The 21,138-nt window shown below is 38.2% G+C and overlaps 1 protein-coding gene across 3 annotated transcripts in view; it reads right to left on the bottom strand.

Moving 5' to 3' along the window:
* The window catches only part of IBTK (inhibitor of Bruton tyrosine kinase), a 57,899-nt gene that overhangs the window by 2,926 nt on the left and 33,835 nt on the right, over positions 1-21,138 (bottom strand). For 2 of the 3 annotated variants that reach the window (XM_040597928.1, XM_040597929.1), the window contains exons 19-28: positions 20,686-20,746; positions 19,827-19,954; positions 17,980-18,092; positions 17,167-17,312; positions 16,244-16,407; positions 14,326-14,409; positions 12,998-13,156; positions 8,539-8,691; positions 1,140-1,208; positions 879-1,011 (exon numbers count right to left, since the gene is read on the bottom strand). In XM_040597928.1, the coding sequence (XP_040453862.1) occupies positions 879-1,011; positions 1,140-1,208; positions 8,539-8,691; positions 12,998-13,156; positions 14,326-14,409; positions 16,244-16,407; positions 17,167-17,312; positions 17,980-18,092; positions 19,827-19,954; positions 20,686-20,746 (1,210 nt within the window). The remainder of the gene's footprint in view (positions 1-878; positions 1,012-1,139; positions 1,209-8,538; positions 8,692-12,997; positions 13,157-14,325; positions 14,410-16,243; positions 16,408-17,166; positions 17,313-17,979; positions 18,093-19,826; positions 19,955-20,685; positions 20,747-21,138) is intronic. The other variant, XM_040597930.1, reaches the window with a different exon arrangement.

Raw genomic sequence — 21,138 nt, 5'->3', positions numbered from 1 at the left:
CAGCTTAGCATAAAAGGATCTGGCGTCCTGGTGGACAAGTCGACTATTAGACACCAATGTGCTCCTGTGCAAAGAAGAGTGACAGGCCTCCTGTGCTCTGTGAGGGACAGCACTGCCAACAGATGGTGATAAGTGATCCTTTCACTCTGCTCAGCACGGGTGAGACACATTTGAAGAGCTGGGTCCACTTCTGGACTCCCCAGTACAAGAGAGACATGGACATACTAAAGACAGCCCAGCGAAGGGGAAAAAATTATTTAAGAGCTTACAGCACCTGACATATGAGGAGACGCTGAGCACGCTGCGATTGTGTAGCATGCAGAAGAGAAGGCTTAGGGAGACCTCATCAAAATGTGTAAGTATCTGATGGGAGAGAATAAAGATGACTGAATCACGCTCCTCCCAGTGGTGCCCAGTGACAGAAGAAGAGACAATGGGCACAGACCAAAACACAGAAAATTGCATTTAAATATAAAAATCTTTTTTACTGTGAGAACGGTTAGACACTGGAACAGGTTTCCCAGAGAGGCCATGAAGTCTCCGTCTTCAGATATTCAAAAGCTACCTGGACATGCTTTGAACAACCTGCTCTAACTGACCTTCCTCTGAGCAGGGGGGTGGGTTAGACAATTTCCAGAGGTTCCTTCCAACCTCAACCATTCTCTGATGCTGTGAATGCACTAATCACGAACCGAGTAGTCAAGTTTAATATAGGCCTACCTTATCAAGCAATGTGAAGTTATTACTAGATGATATTTAATATCATTATGTAGATGATACTAAGCGTACCAATAAGTAATTAATCCTAAAAACTGATCTCTGAAACAGCCATTGGAAACTCCTTTTATTACTTCACAGCTGCAGTAATAGTACTTTACCTGGATCAAAGCCAAAGGTTTTTCTCTGCTCCTAATAAGAGCAGCTTCTTGCTGGAGCTCTTCCTCTACAATAGCTGAAAACATGACAGGTGCTATCACAGGAGAGCTAGTTGGTGATGCTGCTGACCAAGGACTGCAAAAAAAAAAAAAAACCCAAAAACCAAAAACAAAAACAAAATGACATCATGAGGCAACATCAAAACAAGGTCAGCCCAACATACAGAAAAGAAGCTCCAGAATCTATGCCACTGTCAAACTTACTTATGACTCTCCAGCTGTGGAGAATCCAGAACATGGTCTTCCAGACCTGGGCTACTTCTAGTGGTGCACCTGGAAAAAGGTAGGAAAGTGAAAGTCACTGACAGAGCATTCTCCTACTGTGAAGTACATATTTACGATAGGCAATTACAAATGTGTAGGGTTTTTCCAGAAGAAAGGCATTAGGATGTAATGCTGAATTTACCTTTAAGTGTGATATTGTGACTACAGGAGACACTGAAGCTCATTTCTGACTACTAGAACTTAATGGATTTTCAGCTTGGGCATCAGTTCTGGCATTTCCTAACATCTGAGCATTTGAACAAAGGCTTTTGAGCTTTGAATAAATGTTTTTCTACATGTAAAATAGTCAACCAAATTACAGACTAACAGCACTGACTATAAATGTTTGCAATTAATGTGAAAATACAGCTTCAAGATAAAGAAAAAAACCACAAACTGTCCTGTATTCAAATTAAGCTTTTCACGTAAAAGAACCAGTGCTACAACAGCACTAATAAATTATTTTCTCAAGTGTACGCCTAGAAATTATGGATTTTCAGTACATATCCTGCAATCAGCTCCCACATTCATAAGAACAGCATAAAACTAGAATTAAGATAATTGAAAAAAAAATAAAAATCCATATGAAATATCAATAGAGTTCCCAACAGGAAGATAATTTTATTCCACTGCAAAATGTTAACCTCTCAACAAAAAGAAGTTAGACTTGGTATACTGTATGCCTTAAGAGACAAGTATATTTGTCAGGAAAATCCTACATCAGTAGGAAGAGAGAGACATACTCTTGTTATTTAATACTTATCTTTGGCAACTTTTTGATTTCCAGAACTCTAAAAAAGTGTTACAGCATACTATGAAATGTTAGCAGACTTTCTTGAATTATCCTATGGTATTGTAAAGAACCTCTAAGGGTGTTGGTATTTCAATAAATCAGTCTCAATTTTCTTTAAGGCTTTAGTAATCCTCTGTAAGTGGCCAAAACCTCAGAGAAAAGAGGAAAAGTCTATAGAAAGCTAAAAGAATTCCAGTAACTGCTAAGTTCTCTGCTTGGAATATTTTCTCCAGAACACAATTCCAAGGACAACAAACTATGATCCCTACTGCTAAGCAATGAGGGCAAAATCTTAATAATTCTGAAATTCAACATCCATCATCAAAAATGTGGTTAAATGAACCATGCCCAGCTTATTGTCACAAAATTAATTTTGCCCACCAAACAGCCAACTACTCTAAGAACAGCATGAACACAAATTTAACTGCTCAGGGAAAAAATAAATAAATATATATATCTGTCTATATCTATATATCTGCAGCAACAGCTGCCAGAGCATAACACTGGTCTTCAAAAGAGGCTTTCTACCGTGTCAGTCCCTTGAATCAAACCCAGCAGAGACGCCAGGTCATATTGCTTCTGTGTTTCCATCAGGAAAGCACAGTTCATGTCAGTCAAGGTGATTCTTCCCCTTCAGTGACCACATCATTGGTCATTGCTTCAGTAATGGCAACGATATCAGACACTGACAGGATAAGGAGAGGAAGCCAAAAAGGTGTGGTAGCCTCCAAACCAGATGTTTCTGGATAACTACTATTCCAAAGCTTTGAAAGAACTGACATCTGAAACAACAGCTCCATGACAAGAGTGGTTAAATCTGCTGCACCGTTCTCCATACTGAGTATCTATAGCTGCAGTTCCTTTATTTTGACCTCATTAATATGCAATGCTTTTTCCACAGGTGCTGAAGAATAGTTAAAAATTGATAAAAGGTAGAAAATAAGTATCTTGGGGTTTTTTTCTATATTTGGTAAAAGAAAACCAATGGCAGGTTAGAGAATCCTATCATATTTAAGATAAGTATCAGGTCATGACAGATAAGTATGATAAACAAATATGGGAATTCTGTGAGACACTGAGTCAAGGGCCACAGAAATTTATTTTTTTTTTTAAACCAAGTTTCTCATTTGTCTCCTACCTAGCTAATTCCTTATTCACTTTACAGCTGGGTTATACATTACTTTAGAGAATAAATTAACTAAAAGAAATATAACTAAGTTAATGTTGGTGAACACAGTAAGTAGCAAAGCTCAAACCAGTAGACAATATTAAGAGACACTATTAACTGAGCAAAGGATAAAAATGAACAGTATGACTGTGGAACAAAGCAATGAGAAAGGAAATGCAAAAGTACAAAACAAAAGACTGTGTGAAGTGAAGACCGTAGCAGCTATAAGCTGAGATTTTCAGCTTGAAGAGAAGGAGAATCCAGGGTGTACTGATCATGATAACAAATCAGAAGTATATGGTTGGGGGGAAAAACCAGTTGTTTCCATTTGAAACAAATACTTTTGCCAACATATACTATGCTGGACAAAGCTTATTTGGAGGAGCTTTCATTTTTGGTCTCATAGGTTCAAGGAAGAATACTCTAAAGTATCACAGATGCAGAGAAGAATAACTGATACTAAGTCTTCCAGAGATCATCTTCTGAGAAGATTAAAAAATTATCTCTAACCCTGCAAAGGAAAGAACAAGGCAGAGTAACAGATCTTCATATAGACAGTACCTGTACCAATATACAAGGACAGCCTCCCCCAAACAGAAAGCAGATCATTTCAATGTGCCTTAAGGCAAGCAAGCATGGCAGAAGGTTGGCAGGAATGAAGAGCCAACCCTACGAGGACTTCAGATTAAAAAAGGACACATATAAACAGTGGAAGCAGGGACAGTCTACACTAGAGGAAAACAGAAATATTACTTCTGTGCTGTAAGAGCCAATGCTGAACTGGAGCTGAAACAACTGAGGGATGTGCACGACAAAAGGAAGGGCTTCTGTATTAGCAAAAAGAAAAAGCAACCAACCACAGAGGTTTCCTGATGACTAGAAAAAGCTGAATGTTACACCTGTTTTCAAGGAGGATATGGGCAACTACAGACTGACCAGTCTCACCTCAATCCTGGGGAAGGTCGTGGAACAAATTTTTCTGCAAGCAGTTCTGAGCACATGTGGGACAAGAACAGCCAGCACGGATGTATGACACAAGGAAAACTGTGCTAACCAACCTGATTGCCTTCTGTGATAGGACGACAGGCTCTGCAGACAACCAGACAGCAGTGGATGTCCTGCTCTGTGGCTTCAGCAAGGCCTCTGACATGTTCTTTTATCCTACCCTTATACTTAGTCTGAAAAATACAGACTGAAAAATGGACTACAAGATGGGTGGAAAACAGGCTGGCCTGAAGGGCTTCAGGGGTTGTGGGTTAGCGATACAAAGTCCAACTGGAAACCAAGTACTAGTGGTGGTCTGTTGGGGTCTGCAGCGGGTCTGCAGACAAGTTCGTTACTTCAAAGACTTAGCCGTGTACCTTTAAGACAGCCACACACTGTCAGGTATGCAAACAGGATGTAAAGAACCAGAACTTCAAACCACAGCATACGGGCACCTACAGCAACAGCAAATAGCAATCAAGAAGAAGAACACAAAAACCTATCAGGGTCTGACAAAGGTACTGTCTAAGATACATAAGTAATTTATATAAACAATAAAGGCCATTTTGCCATTTTGTCCAAACCCAGCCATGCAGACACAGTGATTTTTCAGTCCGCCTCAACCTGTGTCACCACAGTGGTCCTCAGGGACAGATACTGAGACTAATCCTCTGGTAGAACAAAGCACACTCAGCAAGGCCACAGATGGATGGGGAGAAGGTGGGAAGGGTGCAGCAGTCCACATTCTAGATGCCAGGCTGCCATTCAGAAGGCCCTCAAGAGGCAGGAGAAATGGGCAACTGAGAACTCAAGAATTTCAAAGGCAAGTGCAAAGTCCTGTATTGGGATGAGGACAGCCCCACAGAGCAGTACAGGCCAGGGGCTGCCTGGCTAGAAAGCAGCTCTGCAGAGAAGAAGCTGCAGAGCCCCGGCTGGCAGCAAGGCGAAGGTGAATTGGCACATGCCTGTGCAGGAAAAATCGCCAACTGCATACTGGGCTGTACTAGCAAGAGTAATAGCCAGGCAGTCAAAGGAAGTGGTTCTTCCCCTCTGTGCTGTATTTGTTGGTCTACGTACAGAGTATCATATCCAGTTTTGGACTCCTCAATACAAGAAGGATGCTGTCAGGCTGGAATAAATCCAGTGGAGGGCCACCAAGACTAGGGGCTGAAGCACATGACAGAAGAACTGTGTTAATTCTAAAGGAAGGAGGCAAAGTGCTGAACCCACTACTGTCTTCAGCTACCCAACTACAGGGCAAAGAAAAGAAGCAGGATCTTCTTAAAGAAGGATCTTCTGAGAGATGCAGTGATAGAATGAGATGCAATATACTCAAGCTGCAAAATAGGAAATCCCAGTTAGATATAAGAAAAAAAAAAATCCAACACTATGGGGATGATCATAGGTTAGAACATGTTGCCCAGAATGTCTGGGGTTATCTTCATACTTGGAAGAAGTCACAACTCAACTGGACCAGGCCCTGGGCAACATGATCTAGTTTGACTTATATTGAGCAGGAGGCTGAACTAGAGAATCTAAATTATTTAATGACTTCAGCAGCAGGGGACTACTTTTTAGCTGGTCTAGGTAAAACAAATTCCATTTTTTACTGCACTTAAAGACAGTAATGTAATAAAAAACAAAGAGCCAGAGAAAAGGAAAGAAGAACAAAAAGAGATGAAAGCAGTTTTTTGCTTGCTGGTTTGTTTAATTAAAAGCATGTTTGCACAGCTTACTAAATGCCTTTATTCTGCTGTCATCTCTCAAATGTATCAACTGTATCTCTTTTTCCACCTGCTTTAATAATGCTCACCTTCCTGTCCATTTGACAGTAATCAATACCTACCCAGCCCATTTAACAACTATGCTCTTCTTCCTACTCACAATCCAAAGAACTCACAGCACTACTATAAATGAACCCAAGTAGATACTTAACAAACCTATTTCAGTACAGATACAGAAATCTCTCCAGGGTAAGACTTCTAAACAAACCAACCAACCAAAAAACCCAACCAACCACACAAAAAACCCCAGCACAACAGAAATTTCCAAAACCTGGAATTTATAGTTCCAGTGTCACAGCACACTCTAGTGATCAATTAAAAGGTAAGTTTAAACACCTATGTCGTCTCCTAGAATTTTAATGTGGCTTTAAAAGGCATTTTAAAATATCTGAAAAAAAATCAGATATTTTGAAGCTGTTTACACATACATACATCTCTGTTTCTTGCTAGCAAGACACTCAGTCCAGATATTAAATCAACTGCAGATATTTCAACATGCTAGATTAATTCCTCAGCTGGCATCAAAATAGCTCGGAAAAATGGAACAGATGGGAAACATGAAGCTAGCATATACAGAAAAATGGAGAAAAGCCTCCAAATATATAGAACTTGGAAACCTGAAAGTCTTGAAAATTAAGGACTGATGCAGAGTGGTCCTGCATGGAAACAAACCAGCCAAGTATCATCAGTACTGAACCAACCTGATTAATTCAGTTGGCTGAACTTGCCGTGACTCTTGCACAGCCACCAAAATGTCCCAGAACTTGGCTCCCCAGTGTTTCCTGAGGATTTCTTCACTGGAAGCCAGTTCAGGTCCAGTGCCTCCCTGATCTAATGAATGCTCTCAGAAAAGGAACACAAAGCCTGGTCTCCTGCAGAACCTCTTGGGTTTTGCTGTACCATTTGAGTCATGTACTACTTATTAGCTCAGTATTAGCCATGCCAGAACTAGGCCATTCCCACGCGAAGCCACAAAGACTTGTTTCCACTAAGACTCTTCACCGCTCCCTGGAGTAACGCAGTGAAGACAACCCAGGCTGCCACAACAAAGTTAAGTCATGTCAGCCCTATGTTTTTAGCTTGGAATATGAGCTACACATGCACAGCTGCACAGCGTAACTCCCAAGGCTCAGCTCTCCCTGGAAACAATGCAGCCACATCCACACAGCCCAGCTTTTGGGCTGATCTGCCTCTGGACTGAATCCAGTTCACATGTCCACATTCATGACATGGTTCATCTACACAAAATTTCTGGGTTGGATAAACTGGAGGTGACAGTATATGGAAAAGTGTTTATGCAACCACCAAAAAGCTCGCATCCAGAGACTTAAGAAAATTGTCAATTTAATTACTGCACTAGTTTATCCAAAGAAAAAGGACAAAGCTGGAACAGTAGCTATGCAAGCATCTTCAGTATCCCAACAGTGAGTCTGACACCAACAGATGAAGATTACTTATACTCTACACACACGCAATTTCCTTTGCTTAAAAAGGAAGAGTTAAGGGTATGGAAAATAATCTTCATAGAAATAGCCTTTGAATGTTGCAGGCAAAAAAATTAGATCCTACTGGACAGGAACTATACAGTCAAAGAATAAAACTACCTAAAACCAGAAACTCAACTCCTAATTTCAGATGGATGAACTACTCACCTAGGCTCTTTATACCTAATAGAGAGAAATCAGCATTTTCAGACACAGTTCCAAACAACCTGAAATAGCTCTGGAAAAGCCATCTTTTCCAACTGATTATAGTCATTCTAGTCATCTAGGCTCCCAGCAGCTTAGCATATCATTTTCAGACAACATATTAGGCCTGGATTCAGCTCAAATAATTCACTTTGAGAGCCTGCAGACTGACCAGACTGCACAGAGCAATGCAAAAGGAAAAGGAATGACTTTATAAAGATCACAGAGCAGGTATGACAAAAATAGCATCTAATGCAAATTCCCTTATCACATGTCCTTGCATCTCCCATGTGACAAAAAGCTTTATTATCTTGCTAGCAACAACATTAATGATACCTGTTTTTCTGCAGCTTTGCGCTTTGTGTCCTACATCTCCAATTACCACAATAATTTCAGCTTTATCCCTCTGTTCCTGAAGAAAACCCACCTGTCACTCTCCAAATCCCTCCTACATTTTTTATACATACATACATATATAAATGTACACATACACACACACATATATTTTGTTTGAAGCCTGAAGTGCTTGTGTCCATATATATGTGTAGATGTGGCACTTAAGGACATGGTGGTGGACTTGGCAGTGTTAGGTTTACAGTTGGACTCTGTGATCTTAAAGGCCTTTTCCAGCCTAAATGATTCTATGACCCTACACACACACACACTTTCCTGTGTCCATACACACAGACACAAACACTTTGAACCTCAAACGAAGTACTAGCAGTGGCATTAAATTACTTTAGTCTCAAGCTTTCTATTCATAAAATCCTATTAACAGAATCATTAAAAGAATGGTTACAGGATTTTTCTTTAAAAAAAAAAAAAATGATAATTTCATCCTTTCTTATTTCAGCAGAATTTAAATAGGTTATTGTGATTCTTGTATAACAGTTGATCAATTAGGAAAAGACCACTCTCTTACCTTATGGTGTTTTGGACTGATGAATCCTCAGTTCCTTTATAGCCAGCTCTTTTGATACCAGTACCAGGTGAATTGTTTGCACTCATACATTTTTCTTCTTCCATTACAAGGTCACGGAATGACTTTGGCAAAGCAGAATGTAAGGAAGATGACCTTTAAAAACAAAACCAAAAAACCCCAAAACAACATATTTTATACTTGCACTTTCCAAGACTCCATATTGTTCCAATATTCAGATAGCAAAGAGGGCTTTTTCAGTTGCTAAAAATAAAAATACAATATTATTTTTGCTTTTGTATCTTACCATTCTGCCCGCTAGACCCCACTCACTAAAATAAGTCACTTTGGGTCAAATAGTTAATCATCAGAAAATAAATACTTATAAGAACAAAGCAGACCAGCAGTACGGAAATTTTGTAAGAAGGGAAAAAAAAACCAGCAAACCCCAAACCCCATACTTCCATCTATTCCACCCCAACCCACCCTCTTAAAAAGCAATTTTACTCTCACAAGCATCTTGTCTTAGACAGGCTGTCCCTTTTCTAACAGTAGTATTCCTTGAAAAGACAAGAGTCTAGGCAAGTGTTTGACCAGAACTTCCCCAAACCTATTATACTGAGTAGGCAAATGGCTCCCTTAGATCTGCTGTCACAGAAGCTTCTGCTACTAACAATTTAGGTAGCCTACCTATTTTCATTAAAATTCTGTACTGCAATCAAATCCACCTGCAACACAGCTCCAAAAAACACACCAACAAAACAACCAAACCCAAAAAAACCCCAAAGAAAACCTCCCAAAACCACCCAAAATAACCCCCCCAAAACCCCCCAACCCTGTATCACTCTCAGCTTGTAAACCGATCCAAAACAGTTACCAGTGCCTTAAAACGGTTCCACTTAAACTGGTACAAATTTTCCTAACAGTAACAACTCTAAATTTCAGCTTATCCCACCTGATACATTGCCATTTCTATCTAGTCTGCAGCACTAGAAAAACTCATCTATACATCTTTTTTAAGAAAGTAGAATATGACTAAGTTTCTCCAAGCTGTAACTGCAATACATCAAAGCATGAAACTCCAAAACAGCTGATGTTTCAGTATAAGCTGAAATCCGGAGAAACTGACAACCTAGACATTAAAATACACAATTGTTAATTCTCAAGAGAGACTTCAAACTTCTTTGTGTCTCCACTCCTGAAAAGCCACAGGCTCTCCTGAGTTGAAAAAAAAGAAAACAGAAATAAATACACAACATCCCCCTGCCTCAATCAAAGCACATTTGGAGAACTAACAAAGTCAACACCTAGCTTCTTGCACGACATACTCTCTAAGTATTACTAATGTGATTTTTTTTCCACCCCCCTTCTGATTTCCATTTTCTTCAAAGGAGGAAACAGGTTCAGTCCCCAAAAAAGTACAAACCATCTTTTGGTGGAAAAGGTAGGACATCATGTATGACAGCCTCTGTCTTTTAGTCAGCCAAAAAAGACCTGCAAGGTCCCACACCCTTTTGGCAAGCGTGCTCACCACACATCCAAGATGAGTATCTTATTTCATTGGAACACAGGTTCTATGGCTTTGACTATACTGCACTCGTGGAAAGCTCAATCTATTGCCAAACACACTCTGATGGTCCAGTGTGAATTTCCAGAATGTAACTTAGCAAATATAATATTAGAGCAGATGAGTAACACCATCTACCTTACATACAAAAATACTTTGAACAACTAACAGGGACAATCAAATAATTGATGGCTTGCCTAAAGCAGCTTAAAGTTTATTCAACAAGTGCTCTCTTCCAGCAGCTAGGCACAATTTTAAATATTCATATAACTCCCACTGGTTCTTTGCTTGAACTTGAGCTACCGGCATTTTCCACATCAGCAGCCAGCAGAACGCTGCAAAGGAACGTACAGAATCATGCATAGTGACCACACGAGTGTTAGATTGGATTCCATCCTCCTGAAGCATACCCTGGACTTTCCACTTAAGATGGTTTGTGTCACACAGTAAAGCCCAGCTACTTTCAAAAAACTGTTTAATCAGAACCTTAAAAGCACAATATATTTTCTGCAGACGGTTATCTAAACGTATTCAAAAATCAGTCCATACTACTTTTTAGATACAAGGAACAGTTCACAGGCAGTTAGTAGTTTAAAATTAAGTAACATCCAACAAGTAAAGAATTATTTATCAGGAAGTAGATGAATAGCATGAATAGTCAAACTATTCAGATGTCAGATCAAGGAAGTTATGCCCCATATTTTTACAGGCCTTTTATCATCACCTCTCCTAACGTCTTATTTCCTGTAGTAAAAAGTAAATCACTTAACTAGAGGCTCATGTGCTTCAGTCAACTTGTGCAGATTCTTATGAAAAGTCATTTATCTTACGCTGAAAAATAAGACTTCAGGAACCAACAAAAACCTCTTCTGAAGAAGCCCAGATAACTAGATAAGCTACACAATGTGCTCCAAAGCCTACTTCAGGCTTTGTTGTATCTAAGAGTTGTGTATAAAGGGGAGAAGGTAAAGAAAGACCAGGCTGGAGAGACAGGGACCCTGTACAAACATTCTCCTGCAGAGGAGTTCTCATAACTCCTTCCCTTGATAAGCAAAGTCTGTCAGAGACAAGTATAGAAAACTGCAGCTTGAAAATGGCTAGTCAAAAAACAAATTTTAAAAAAAAGGGAAAATAACTGATGATATTTAACATGACTGGTTGAAAACACCCATGAAATGCCTACACCAGTGATCACTAACATCAGTCCAAGCCACAGCATAGCAGGTATGGGGAAGTTCCTTTGAAGACTCCAGAGAAGACACTTGAGACCACTGATCCCAGAAAGGCCCCAGACTTCCCCATGAAATGAGAAGAGAAGCAAGTACTCCTAGATACTGCCCTAAACCTTTTGTCACAGAACACCTCTCAGGAGGCGACCACACTTGCATCTAAAAAGCAAGTATGGACTGATTTTTGAATACGTTTAGATAACAGTCTCCAGAAAATACATTGTGCTTTTAAGGTTCTGATTAAACAGTGTTTTGAAAGTAGCTGGGTTTTACTGTGTGACACAAACCATCTTAAGTGGAAAGTCCAGGGTATGCTTCAGAAAGATGGAATCCAATCTAACACTCATGTGGTCACTATGCCTTTTCCTCAGCCAGCTAGTGATGGGATTTTTTTTTCTCTCCATACGCCCATTAAATAACTAACAGGCTACATATCCATTTTGAACTTACAGGGGCATAGCAGAAAGGCAAAGATTCCAGCAGATGCTTATTACTCTTATTTCTGAAAGGAGCAATCGATTCATACAAAGGATCAAAGGAAAGAGCGCCAAAAGACAGTAGAGGGAGATGGCTCTGTGGAAAATAAACCTACCCTTTGAAAGGCAGACTCCTATTTTATTTTGAAATCTTTCCAATACAAAAGGAAACCTGCTACAGTAGCATTTAGAAGCTAAACTGTCTTTAAAAAGCTTCATTTAAAATAGAGCGACTGTGAAGGGTACGCAGCAAGCTTTGTCCCCACTGATGCACAAACAGGTAGGCTCCAGAGAGAAGAGACTGACTCACAGATCTCCTAGGGTAGCAGTACAGAAGGAAGCTGCAACAGAAGTCTGGAAATCTTGAAAAGGGAAAAGGGGGAAACTGCCCAACATTTACCTCAAGTTAAGAGCATACACATAGGTATTTATTCTGCAGAAATTAAAAACATTTACATAGCTTGCAACTTTTACAGTTATGCCTTTATGTTTTCATCCAAAACCAACTGTAAATGTAAAGAACAAAGCATGATTTGGGCTACCACCTCATTACAGTTGTTGTAAACCTTGTTCACTGAACATGATAGACCATTCTTCTAGTCAATACAGTGATACTTAACTGGAAATTTAAACTGTGTAATCAGCAGTCATGCACCCTTCCACCATAAGAATTTGTAGCAGCTTCATCACTCCCTCCAGCTCCTAAACAACTTTGTTATCTGTAATTTTGGTCAATTTTGCTCTACTCTGAAGTCATTCTAGCCCCTTCCCCCAAGGAGGGCTACACATTTTTCTTTATGTTTTTGACAGAGAAAAAACAGGATTCATAATGGTTTTAAACAACCTTTTCCTGCCTAAATTTCAGAGCTTGTGCTAAACCTTCTTTTTCTATGCTTCACTTTGATACCATCTGCAAATACCACATCACACACAGGGAAGAACCAGATGGGATGCAGTCTTCTGACTCACTACAGTAAAATTTCAAAGAACTGTTAAACTGCAACCACTGCATTTCCCTGCCCACCTTGAATTTCTAGATTACTACCAAATGTAGATACACATAGTTCAATGCTAGTCTCTTTAATGAAAAGAACCAAGGCCACTTTTATTTAAGCAACTGTTTCTAAGAGTGCATTCAATGTAAAAGCCCTCCAAAGAAAAAAAAAAGTGATAACTGATTTATAACATACCATGCACTCCCTAGTTTTGCAACTTTTGTAGGTGGTGGTGGTGTAGTTACTAGTGCAGCAGAGTCCGTGCTGCTAGCTCCTGATCCGTTATCTTTTGCTGCCAGGGCAATCATTTTCCTTTGCTTCTGAGAAAGCTTGATTCCATGAGACACCATTCTGCTGTGAATTGATATTGCAAAGAGAGAAGATATAAGACCAGTGTCCTTTGAGATGACTCACCTTTAATCTTGCAAATTAAACTGAGAAATAATTCTTTCCTAGAGCAAAATACTTTGTCTAGAGTGCCAAAAGGGGAATATAGGTGTGGGGGAGGGGTTGGATGGCTGGAGAGCAGAAGGAGGATCAATGAATATCAAGAGTGACAGAAAGAAAATCTCATAAAACTATTCTTCACATAGATGCCTACAAATTAAAACATGCAGAGTAGGAATCGAGTACCTAAAACAGATGGACTATCACCAGACAAAGACTGTTATCTAATTTTGTGATTTTGTAAAGACTGTCAGAACCTTAGCTCCCTTAAACCAAAAATATTCGTACACAGAAATGTATGCGATGGCATACAGACATTTTTTCCATTCGTAATAATCTGTTTTCTAAATTATTTGGATTCTTCAGTCTTGGCTGCTTTGTTCACAGCTTCTGAACCTACCTAGCCAGCAATCCTTTATTAGGCTCCAGGACTACTCTCCTAGCTCTGCCTTACAAGAATGCCACACTTCAAGGGTCACAAAAGTAATCTCCAGTTCTCTTCCATATGTTGCCAGTTAAGAACACTAGGTCTAATCCACTGCCTCATGAAAAAAGCACATTTATGTCCCTGTGTGTTTGGGATGCTTCTCTGAGCAAGAACACCCTTGCTTCTGCCTGAGGAAGAATTGTCAATATCAACACATGGGTGCTAGGGGAGGTCAAAGAATGCAAGACAAGAAACAAACTTTAGGATCAACTACAGTATTGCTCCACAAGTAATTTCCAAAGTGCTAGGGACAAGAATTAATTCTTGGTCATTGGAAATAGGAAAGCTCAGCAGAGGAGGCCACTGATTTTAGGTGCTAGTTTACTAGCTCTTCCCCTCACATTTCAACAGCTAAACACGGTTTTGCAGTAGTTGATCAAACAAGACTACAATAAAATAAAGGGACAAATTTTGTATGCTCACAGAAGAACACCATAATGAACTGAAGTAAACAAAGCCATTCAAAAAGAAACAGGACAACTTTTCTCCTGCTTTTTTTAAACTCCAAACTGCCTGAACCACTAAGTAAAATTCATAATAGCCTGGTCTATCACACTTTTTCTTTTATAGATTTTGGTTTTTTACCAACCCTGAATTTGCCTTTGGCATGGTTCCACATTTCTGCATACTTTCTTCAATTTCCATGATAGTCCTTAGATCCATAGCAGGAGGGCTGGCAGGGCAAAATGAAAAACAAAACGTTACCTTACAAGGCATTGATTTTTACTTACATTCCACAGTTCCAGCCTTCAATGAAATCCTCTAAATCATACATAAGATTGGTAACCGGATGTATAATTTATGTCTGTTTCCTCAATTATGGCAAACCTCAAATAGAATGTTTCTGACAAAACTTTTATAAATATATACATATTTAAGAGCACACTATAAAAATACTTTCAAGACTCATTATACTATGAAACAAAAAGATGTGAACTATGATTACTTTAAAAAAATTAGATACCTAAATCCAGAATACTTATTTAGTAGTCAACTGCTCATGCTAAGTATTAGAGAGGCACTGCTCACAGCTCTTTCATGAAGGTTGAATTAGATCTTTCTTTGAAGAACAGGATTAAATCATATAAATAAATAAAAATGTAAAAAAATAAAAATTACTTCACAGGGCAAACAGAACACCCTTTGCAAAGTTAGTTGCTGGTGTTTATACACAGCTCTTTTTCAAACTTCAGCAATCAGTTTCTTTTTCATAAACTACCCAATTTTAAACTTCCACAGAGATGAACATGAATTAAATCCAGACATTTTGAAGTTTTACATAAAATTATGAATTAAAACCTGTCCATCTAAAGGCATTTGTAAACTAAGCTGTGTTACAACTAGATTCAAGGCTTTAAAATAAAATATAAGCTGCATTCCCTCTGTCTCTTCCTACATAAATCCAACTGCCACAGACCAAGTAGTGAATTAAACACTGGAAGGTCACAACAAACCCTGTTGCCACTGACTCTCCACAGTAATTCAACGAAATAGGCTAGAGTATTAATCCTTTAAACTTTTTACACAACAGTGCCGCCTGCTTTTTCTTGATATCATACCAGCAACACCAGAAAAAGTGAAGAAATAGTACAAGGGAATCCCATAAAGGCACAGTGACATTACAATAAAGTCCTATGGTTTTATTTATTCCCCTTCCATGCAATCCTCTAACAAAACATTGAGGAAGAACTCAAAGATAGCAGATGAACATGGAGCTTCTTCCAACAAGTCTAAAGGCCAGAGAGACAGCTGTGGGATGTTACCCTCTGCATAGACTAGGCTTGCACAAATACATAGTGAGACAGAACACAGATTCTTAATGGACCCTGCTGACCAAACAATACGCTTCAAAGCTGCAACTTTTAATTTCTACAGCTGCATCACCTGTATTAACAAAGCCCATCAGCCACAAACCAACAGAGCCTGGGAAAACTGTTGGAAATTATCACTATACAATTCCCTAAATCCTTAAACTCTTCTTTATTCAACTTCTATTGACAATTGTCAGAGACAGGACACCAGGCAAGACAGAACTTCAGTCTATTGCAGTACTGCTCCTTTTCCATATGCAGATACTGCTACAGATAAAAATTTACAATTTTTTATTACTGTATCACTTAAACTTGAAGTGTTGATTTTCACAGACTGTTTAAGTCTAAAGGCATGCCTTAAAAACGTCAAAGTACAACAGTGCTTCTAATGGCTTTAAACATGTTCTGATTCTACGAAAAACTGCCAAGTATTTTTACAAGCAAGCCTTCTTAAAAAGGATATGAGAAGTCTATACCAGTAGCATTTAAAAAAAAAAAATCCAGCAATTGCTTTTCTCAAAGAATAATTAATAAAGGTACCAGGTTAATAAAACTGCCAAAATCTTTAATTCATGTGTCAAGTAATGTATCACTTTGAAGAGTAAATAGCTTTTTAGTCAGAAGAGAATGTTACTAGCATTCACTACCAAGTGTAAAACAGTGATTGTAAGTTATGCACCACAACTACTACGCCACCTGAAACTAGTTGCTACCCAATTGGGAGAGCTTGCAGAGTTATTTTTGGCGCTGGGAATGGACTGTGGAATAGACTGTGTCAATGCTGATGATCCCTTGTATGACTTCATCTCCTTGTTAGGTTGAGAGGGTTTCATACCCTGACTGCATGCTTTGTCCTTCATCTATAAAAAAACAAAAAAAAAAACAAAAAAGGAAAAATGTTGAATATTGCCACATTTTTTCATTTGGCAGGGGCAGGTGGGGTGGAAAGAGTAATGCTGCAAACAGTTTGAATGACACGTGTAAGTGAAAAGATTGTAAAGGATACCTCAAAAATACCAATAACATAGCAAATCCCTGATCAGTCTGCTATTTGTAAATATTTTTTTTCTTTTCACTTTACCCTGAGTTAAGTCCAAATTTGCATCTTGATAAGGGAAAATTTACTCACAGATGTTCACATCTGAAGTTTTAAAACTTACCATGGGCACAATTCTTCAAACTTACTTCTCTTTGGCAGTTATGGCCCAGTTATGCTGGACCATGTTCCTGTCCAACTACAATAGCTGAAGAACAGCAGGATTTTCCTGGAGATTTTTTGTATCCACTTTTAGGTTTTTTGGCTTCTGAGCTTCAGATTTGCTTTGCATTTTAAATTAATAAAGCCTTTACATAACTGCCCTTTCAGCTTGATATTTCCTGAACGCTACAGTAAGTATATAAAAATTCTTATTAGGGTACCACATGAACAAATTACCCTTAGAAGATTTAATAAGGGATACTAATTTTTATTTGCTTTATGAGACAAATAATAATACTTAAAGTTGTTTAGTCCATTTTCAGGACAACAGCTTCTCAGAAACACCGCAAAATACAAACTCTGCTTTTGATGGACTAGATAAATGCAAACAAGTAAATTGTTAGGAACAAAGAAATCCAACCTCAGTCCTCTCTGGATGAAATCTTGTGAAGTCAGGGGACTGCAAGTCTCTGGGGCTACCCACTCCTGCATAGCTACCTTCAGAATCAGATGTTAAAAGTTCTGGAAGTGATTCTACAGAGTTAGTTTTATCCAGTTTTACTGAGCCTAAGAAATAAGAAAAGAGAACAGAAATATTAAATCATGAGAGCTGGACTAAACAATGCTTAAAAACCCACCAGAAGTTATACGCTACATATGATGAATACAAAATAACTGGAAGTTACTAATCCAGTGTAACTAGACTGCAATATATAGAACTATAAGCAAATTTGAGACTATCTTAACCACTTTTTTCAGAATAAGATTACTCCCGGTTTTCCTTCTCTGTCTCATAATATATAGTTTTAGGAAGTAACATGGACACTTTTCTGTGGAAAATGAAGGCTCCTACCATCTTTCCAATAAACAACAACTAATTTATTTTTTATATTCCAGAAAAAAAACCCAAAACCACATCAGTAGAAATCTTCCACTTATTACAAACACATGGGAAATTGTCCATTAGTTTTACTTTATAAAAAATACATGCTTTTACAGAATCTGAACTTTTGTCACAAGCTTAATATGACAAACATCCTTTCAAAAAACCCTTAAGATTACTTAATTCACTATTCAAATTCAACTATGGCGTTGACTAAAAAAGAAATAGTATTTGCAAGACTTCCTTATTGAAGTATAGAAATCACACTGCATTGCATATTAAATGTTCTGGGTTTATACCTGAAAGGTATAATATAATATAATACCTGAAAGGAACCTCTTTTCCACTGACCTGTAGAGGCTGGACTCCGAATAATATCTGATAGATTATATCCTCCAGAGCTGTCAGACCGTTTTCGTGGCTTCTTTTTTGCCTTACTTTTTGCTCTTTTGAAAAGGGCTTCCCTATTAAAAGCAAACAACCCCCCCCCCCCAAGATGGATTAAAACCAAAGAAATTGAGCCTCAGAACTATCAGCGTTAATGTCAAGTTTTTCAGTCAGCAGCAGCAGTTATACTTCAAACAGCAGTATCTGCTCCCACCAGTTGTCACTAGCTGCTTGTTCCTGCTCTGTTTATGCACTGGCACAACTATTTAGTAAATGATTTGGGGGGAGGGAGGTGAATCCAGGAGGAAGAAAAAAAAAAAACCTGTTTCCAGTCTAGCTCTAGTCTCTGGTCTAGTATACTGCACAAAAGACTTCTGCTGAGACAGTGGAAGAAACAGTAGCTGCACAGGCTGGCACTGCCACCTAGGTCACATTAAACCTGCTACACATCACAGCAACTGACATAAAGCAAACTACAGTCAAGGCTCCACTTTATTCTCTTTTGATTTCTCTTGAATTACTGAAGTTCAATAAACTCCACAGTTGGTCTCATTTTTCCCCCAACACAAATACTGCCACCAAGATAATACTACTTATACAATAAAGCAGGTACACAGTCCTGTTAGCAAAATGTCACATGTTCCTACACATGATATTAGGAAGAGTGGAATCAAATAACAGGCATCTTTCATTTTAAGAGAACCCCTAGAAATTCAGAATTACAGCTACAATAACCCTATTTCAAAAAGCTTCTTTGAGAAGCTTTTTCGGGAATAACTATACACATACTTATTTATTCCTGCATCAGTAGTGTAACCTTACAATGCTTGGGGTTTTTTGTAACCCTTGGACTGCCCTACTCCGTAAATGTCATCATCTACCCTTTTAGAACACTGGAAGGTTTTAAGTCTAATACAAAATAGCCTCTCATTTCCCTTGATCTGCTAGTCTTCATCTTTACTAGTTCATTTAGCATAACTTTTCTTTACCCGAGTGGTCTGAACAGTACACAATACCACAAGGTGAGGTCTCATCTGCACAGTGACATCATATTTCACTATTTGGAAGCATGTTACCAAACCATCCCATCAAATTAACTTTTCGTAGTTGTATGTCATAGTCAATTTCTCCAGTTTTAAAACTGTACCAAAAAAAGCAGTTCTAATTTTATTATTTATTAAGTTAGTCTGACAAGACTTTACAGATTCTATTGTTCTCACCTCTAAGTCTTCTGAACAAATGTTCAAAGACAGAATACCAGAAGTCCACAAAACCACCAAGGCTGAACTACTTGATCTACAGTTGTTTGGATCACACCTCTTAAACAGAGGTTACTTGTTTTGTTACTCTACAGCCAGACAGGAGTCACTCCAAACTGACAGACTAAAAACTCATGCTACAAGACTTTGCATTTCACATGACAGTTCTGTTAAGATTAAGAAATGTAGACTATCACAATTTTCTGGACACATCTATAGGACATTAAAGTGTGTTTGTTTCTCTTTTGCTTTCTCCTAATTCAATCTCATACATACATAGATACCCACATCACACACACAACTCACTGTGAACGTTTGGTTTGCTACCTTTACTCATATGCTACTTATAAATTGAAAAAGAGTGCTCTGCTGCTGTTCTATAACATTTTAAAATACTTAAAGGAACTGAGAACTGTCTTTCAAATCTCCATTTCTCCTCTTTCTTCATGTTTCAGTTCTGAAACCAAAAGGAGTCAGGCACCATCCAAAGGGGAATAAATACCATATGCAGCTCACCTAGTTAAAAATGTTGATGAAAAATAAGATACTTACTGTGAATTTTGTTCTGTATTCATTTCTTCCCTTAGAAAGATAAAGTTCTCTCCATCTTCAGGCTCTAAAGAACTTATGTCAGGTCCATCTGGATATGGAGTAATTACCCTCCTGACCATAGCTGGAATCTGTATTCATAAAAGCCGATACACTATGTTTCTCTTAAATTCACTGCCAGCAAATATAAGATCTTTTGCAAAAGGACCAAAACCAACTGTCACTTAAAACTTTTACAGACCGATTAATTATTTAACCAGCCTATAAACTTAAATTATATCTTTAAGCAAAACAGAAGGAGAATTATTTTAAGGCACAGACTCAGAATGAATATACCTCAACTGGCTATAACTACTGAAAAAAAATTGCTTCAAGGTTTTGCAAACATTCATCTTTTATTACTGTACAGTTAAAAGAATACTGGATTACAATGTGCCTTGGTTTTGCTCTTTGCATTAAAGTTCAGCTTCAACATTATTTTTCTTTTAAGATGTTTTTAAGATCTATATGATCACCCTGAACTTTTAACTGGAGAAGTCTAATTTGCTTACTCTCCTTTCTTCCAAGTAACAGATGCTCTTTTCCATAGGTTTTGCTTATGTTTTTTCACGCAACAATTGTTAATTGCAGGACACAAATACGTCTAATGTATATAATTAAAGGACACAATACTGTTGCAGCAGTGGCTAGTGAATAATGAAATATGAGCTTCATGAGAGTGACAACAGCAGCAGCTAACCTTGGCTTTGAGTCAGATGTTCCAGATCCAGCCTGCCATCTACAGACCCTGCAGGTATGTATTTATTACTCATCTCTTCTTATTTTAAACCTAAGCATCTTACACTTAAGTTGTACAACTTACCATTTTCCTGTAATAAACAGAAAGATCCTTTACAACTTCATCACTTAAGACATCCAGAGTCCTAAAAAAATAAATACAAATTTATCTTACCAGCTTAAAAAAAACAGACCCAAAACCCCACCCACGTTAATGAAAAATACAGATGAACAATGTAGATTAGTATCACCTACAGGCATTATTATCTATTCATGGTGGTCACAGAGTCAGAAGGAAGAAAATGGAACTCAAAATATAAACTCATCAATGCCCTTATTGTAAGGCAGGATTAAACCTACAACTGTTCTAGATAGCCTACCATCACCTAAGGCCACAGGCAGTATAGACCTATATAGTTAAGTTACCATGAATTTGTCATTACTTTACCTATTTCTGGATACTTTCAAGTCTTCCTGACATGTATCTAAAACTCCCAAGTCCATGCAAATTCTTCTATAAAACTTAGCCACAACATCC

This window comes from Falco naumanni, chromosome 6, assembly GCF_017639655.2.
Source record: "Falco naumanni isolate bFalNau1 chromosome 6, bFalNau1.pat, whole genome shotgun sequence".
NCBI lineage: Eukaryota > Metazoa > Chordata > Aves > Falconiformes > Falconidae > Falco > Falco naumanni.
Note: the sequence above shows the minus strand (reverse complement) of the source record. Positions and strands in the feature narration are given on the sequence as shown.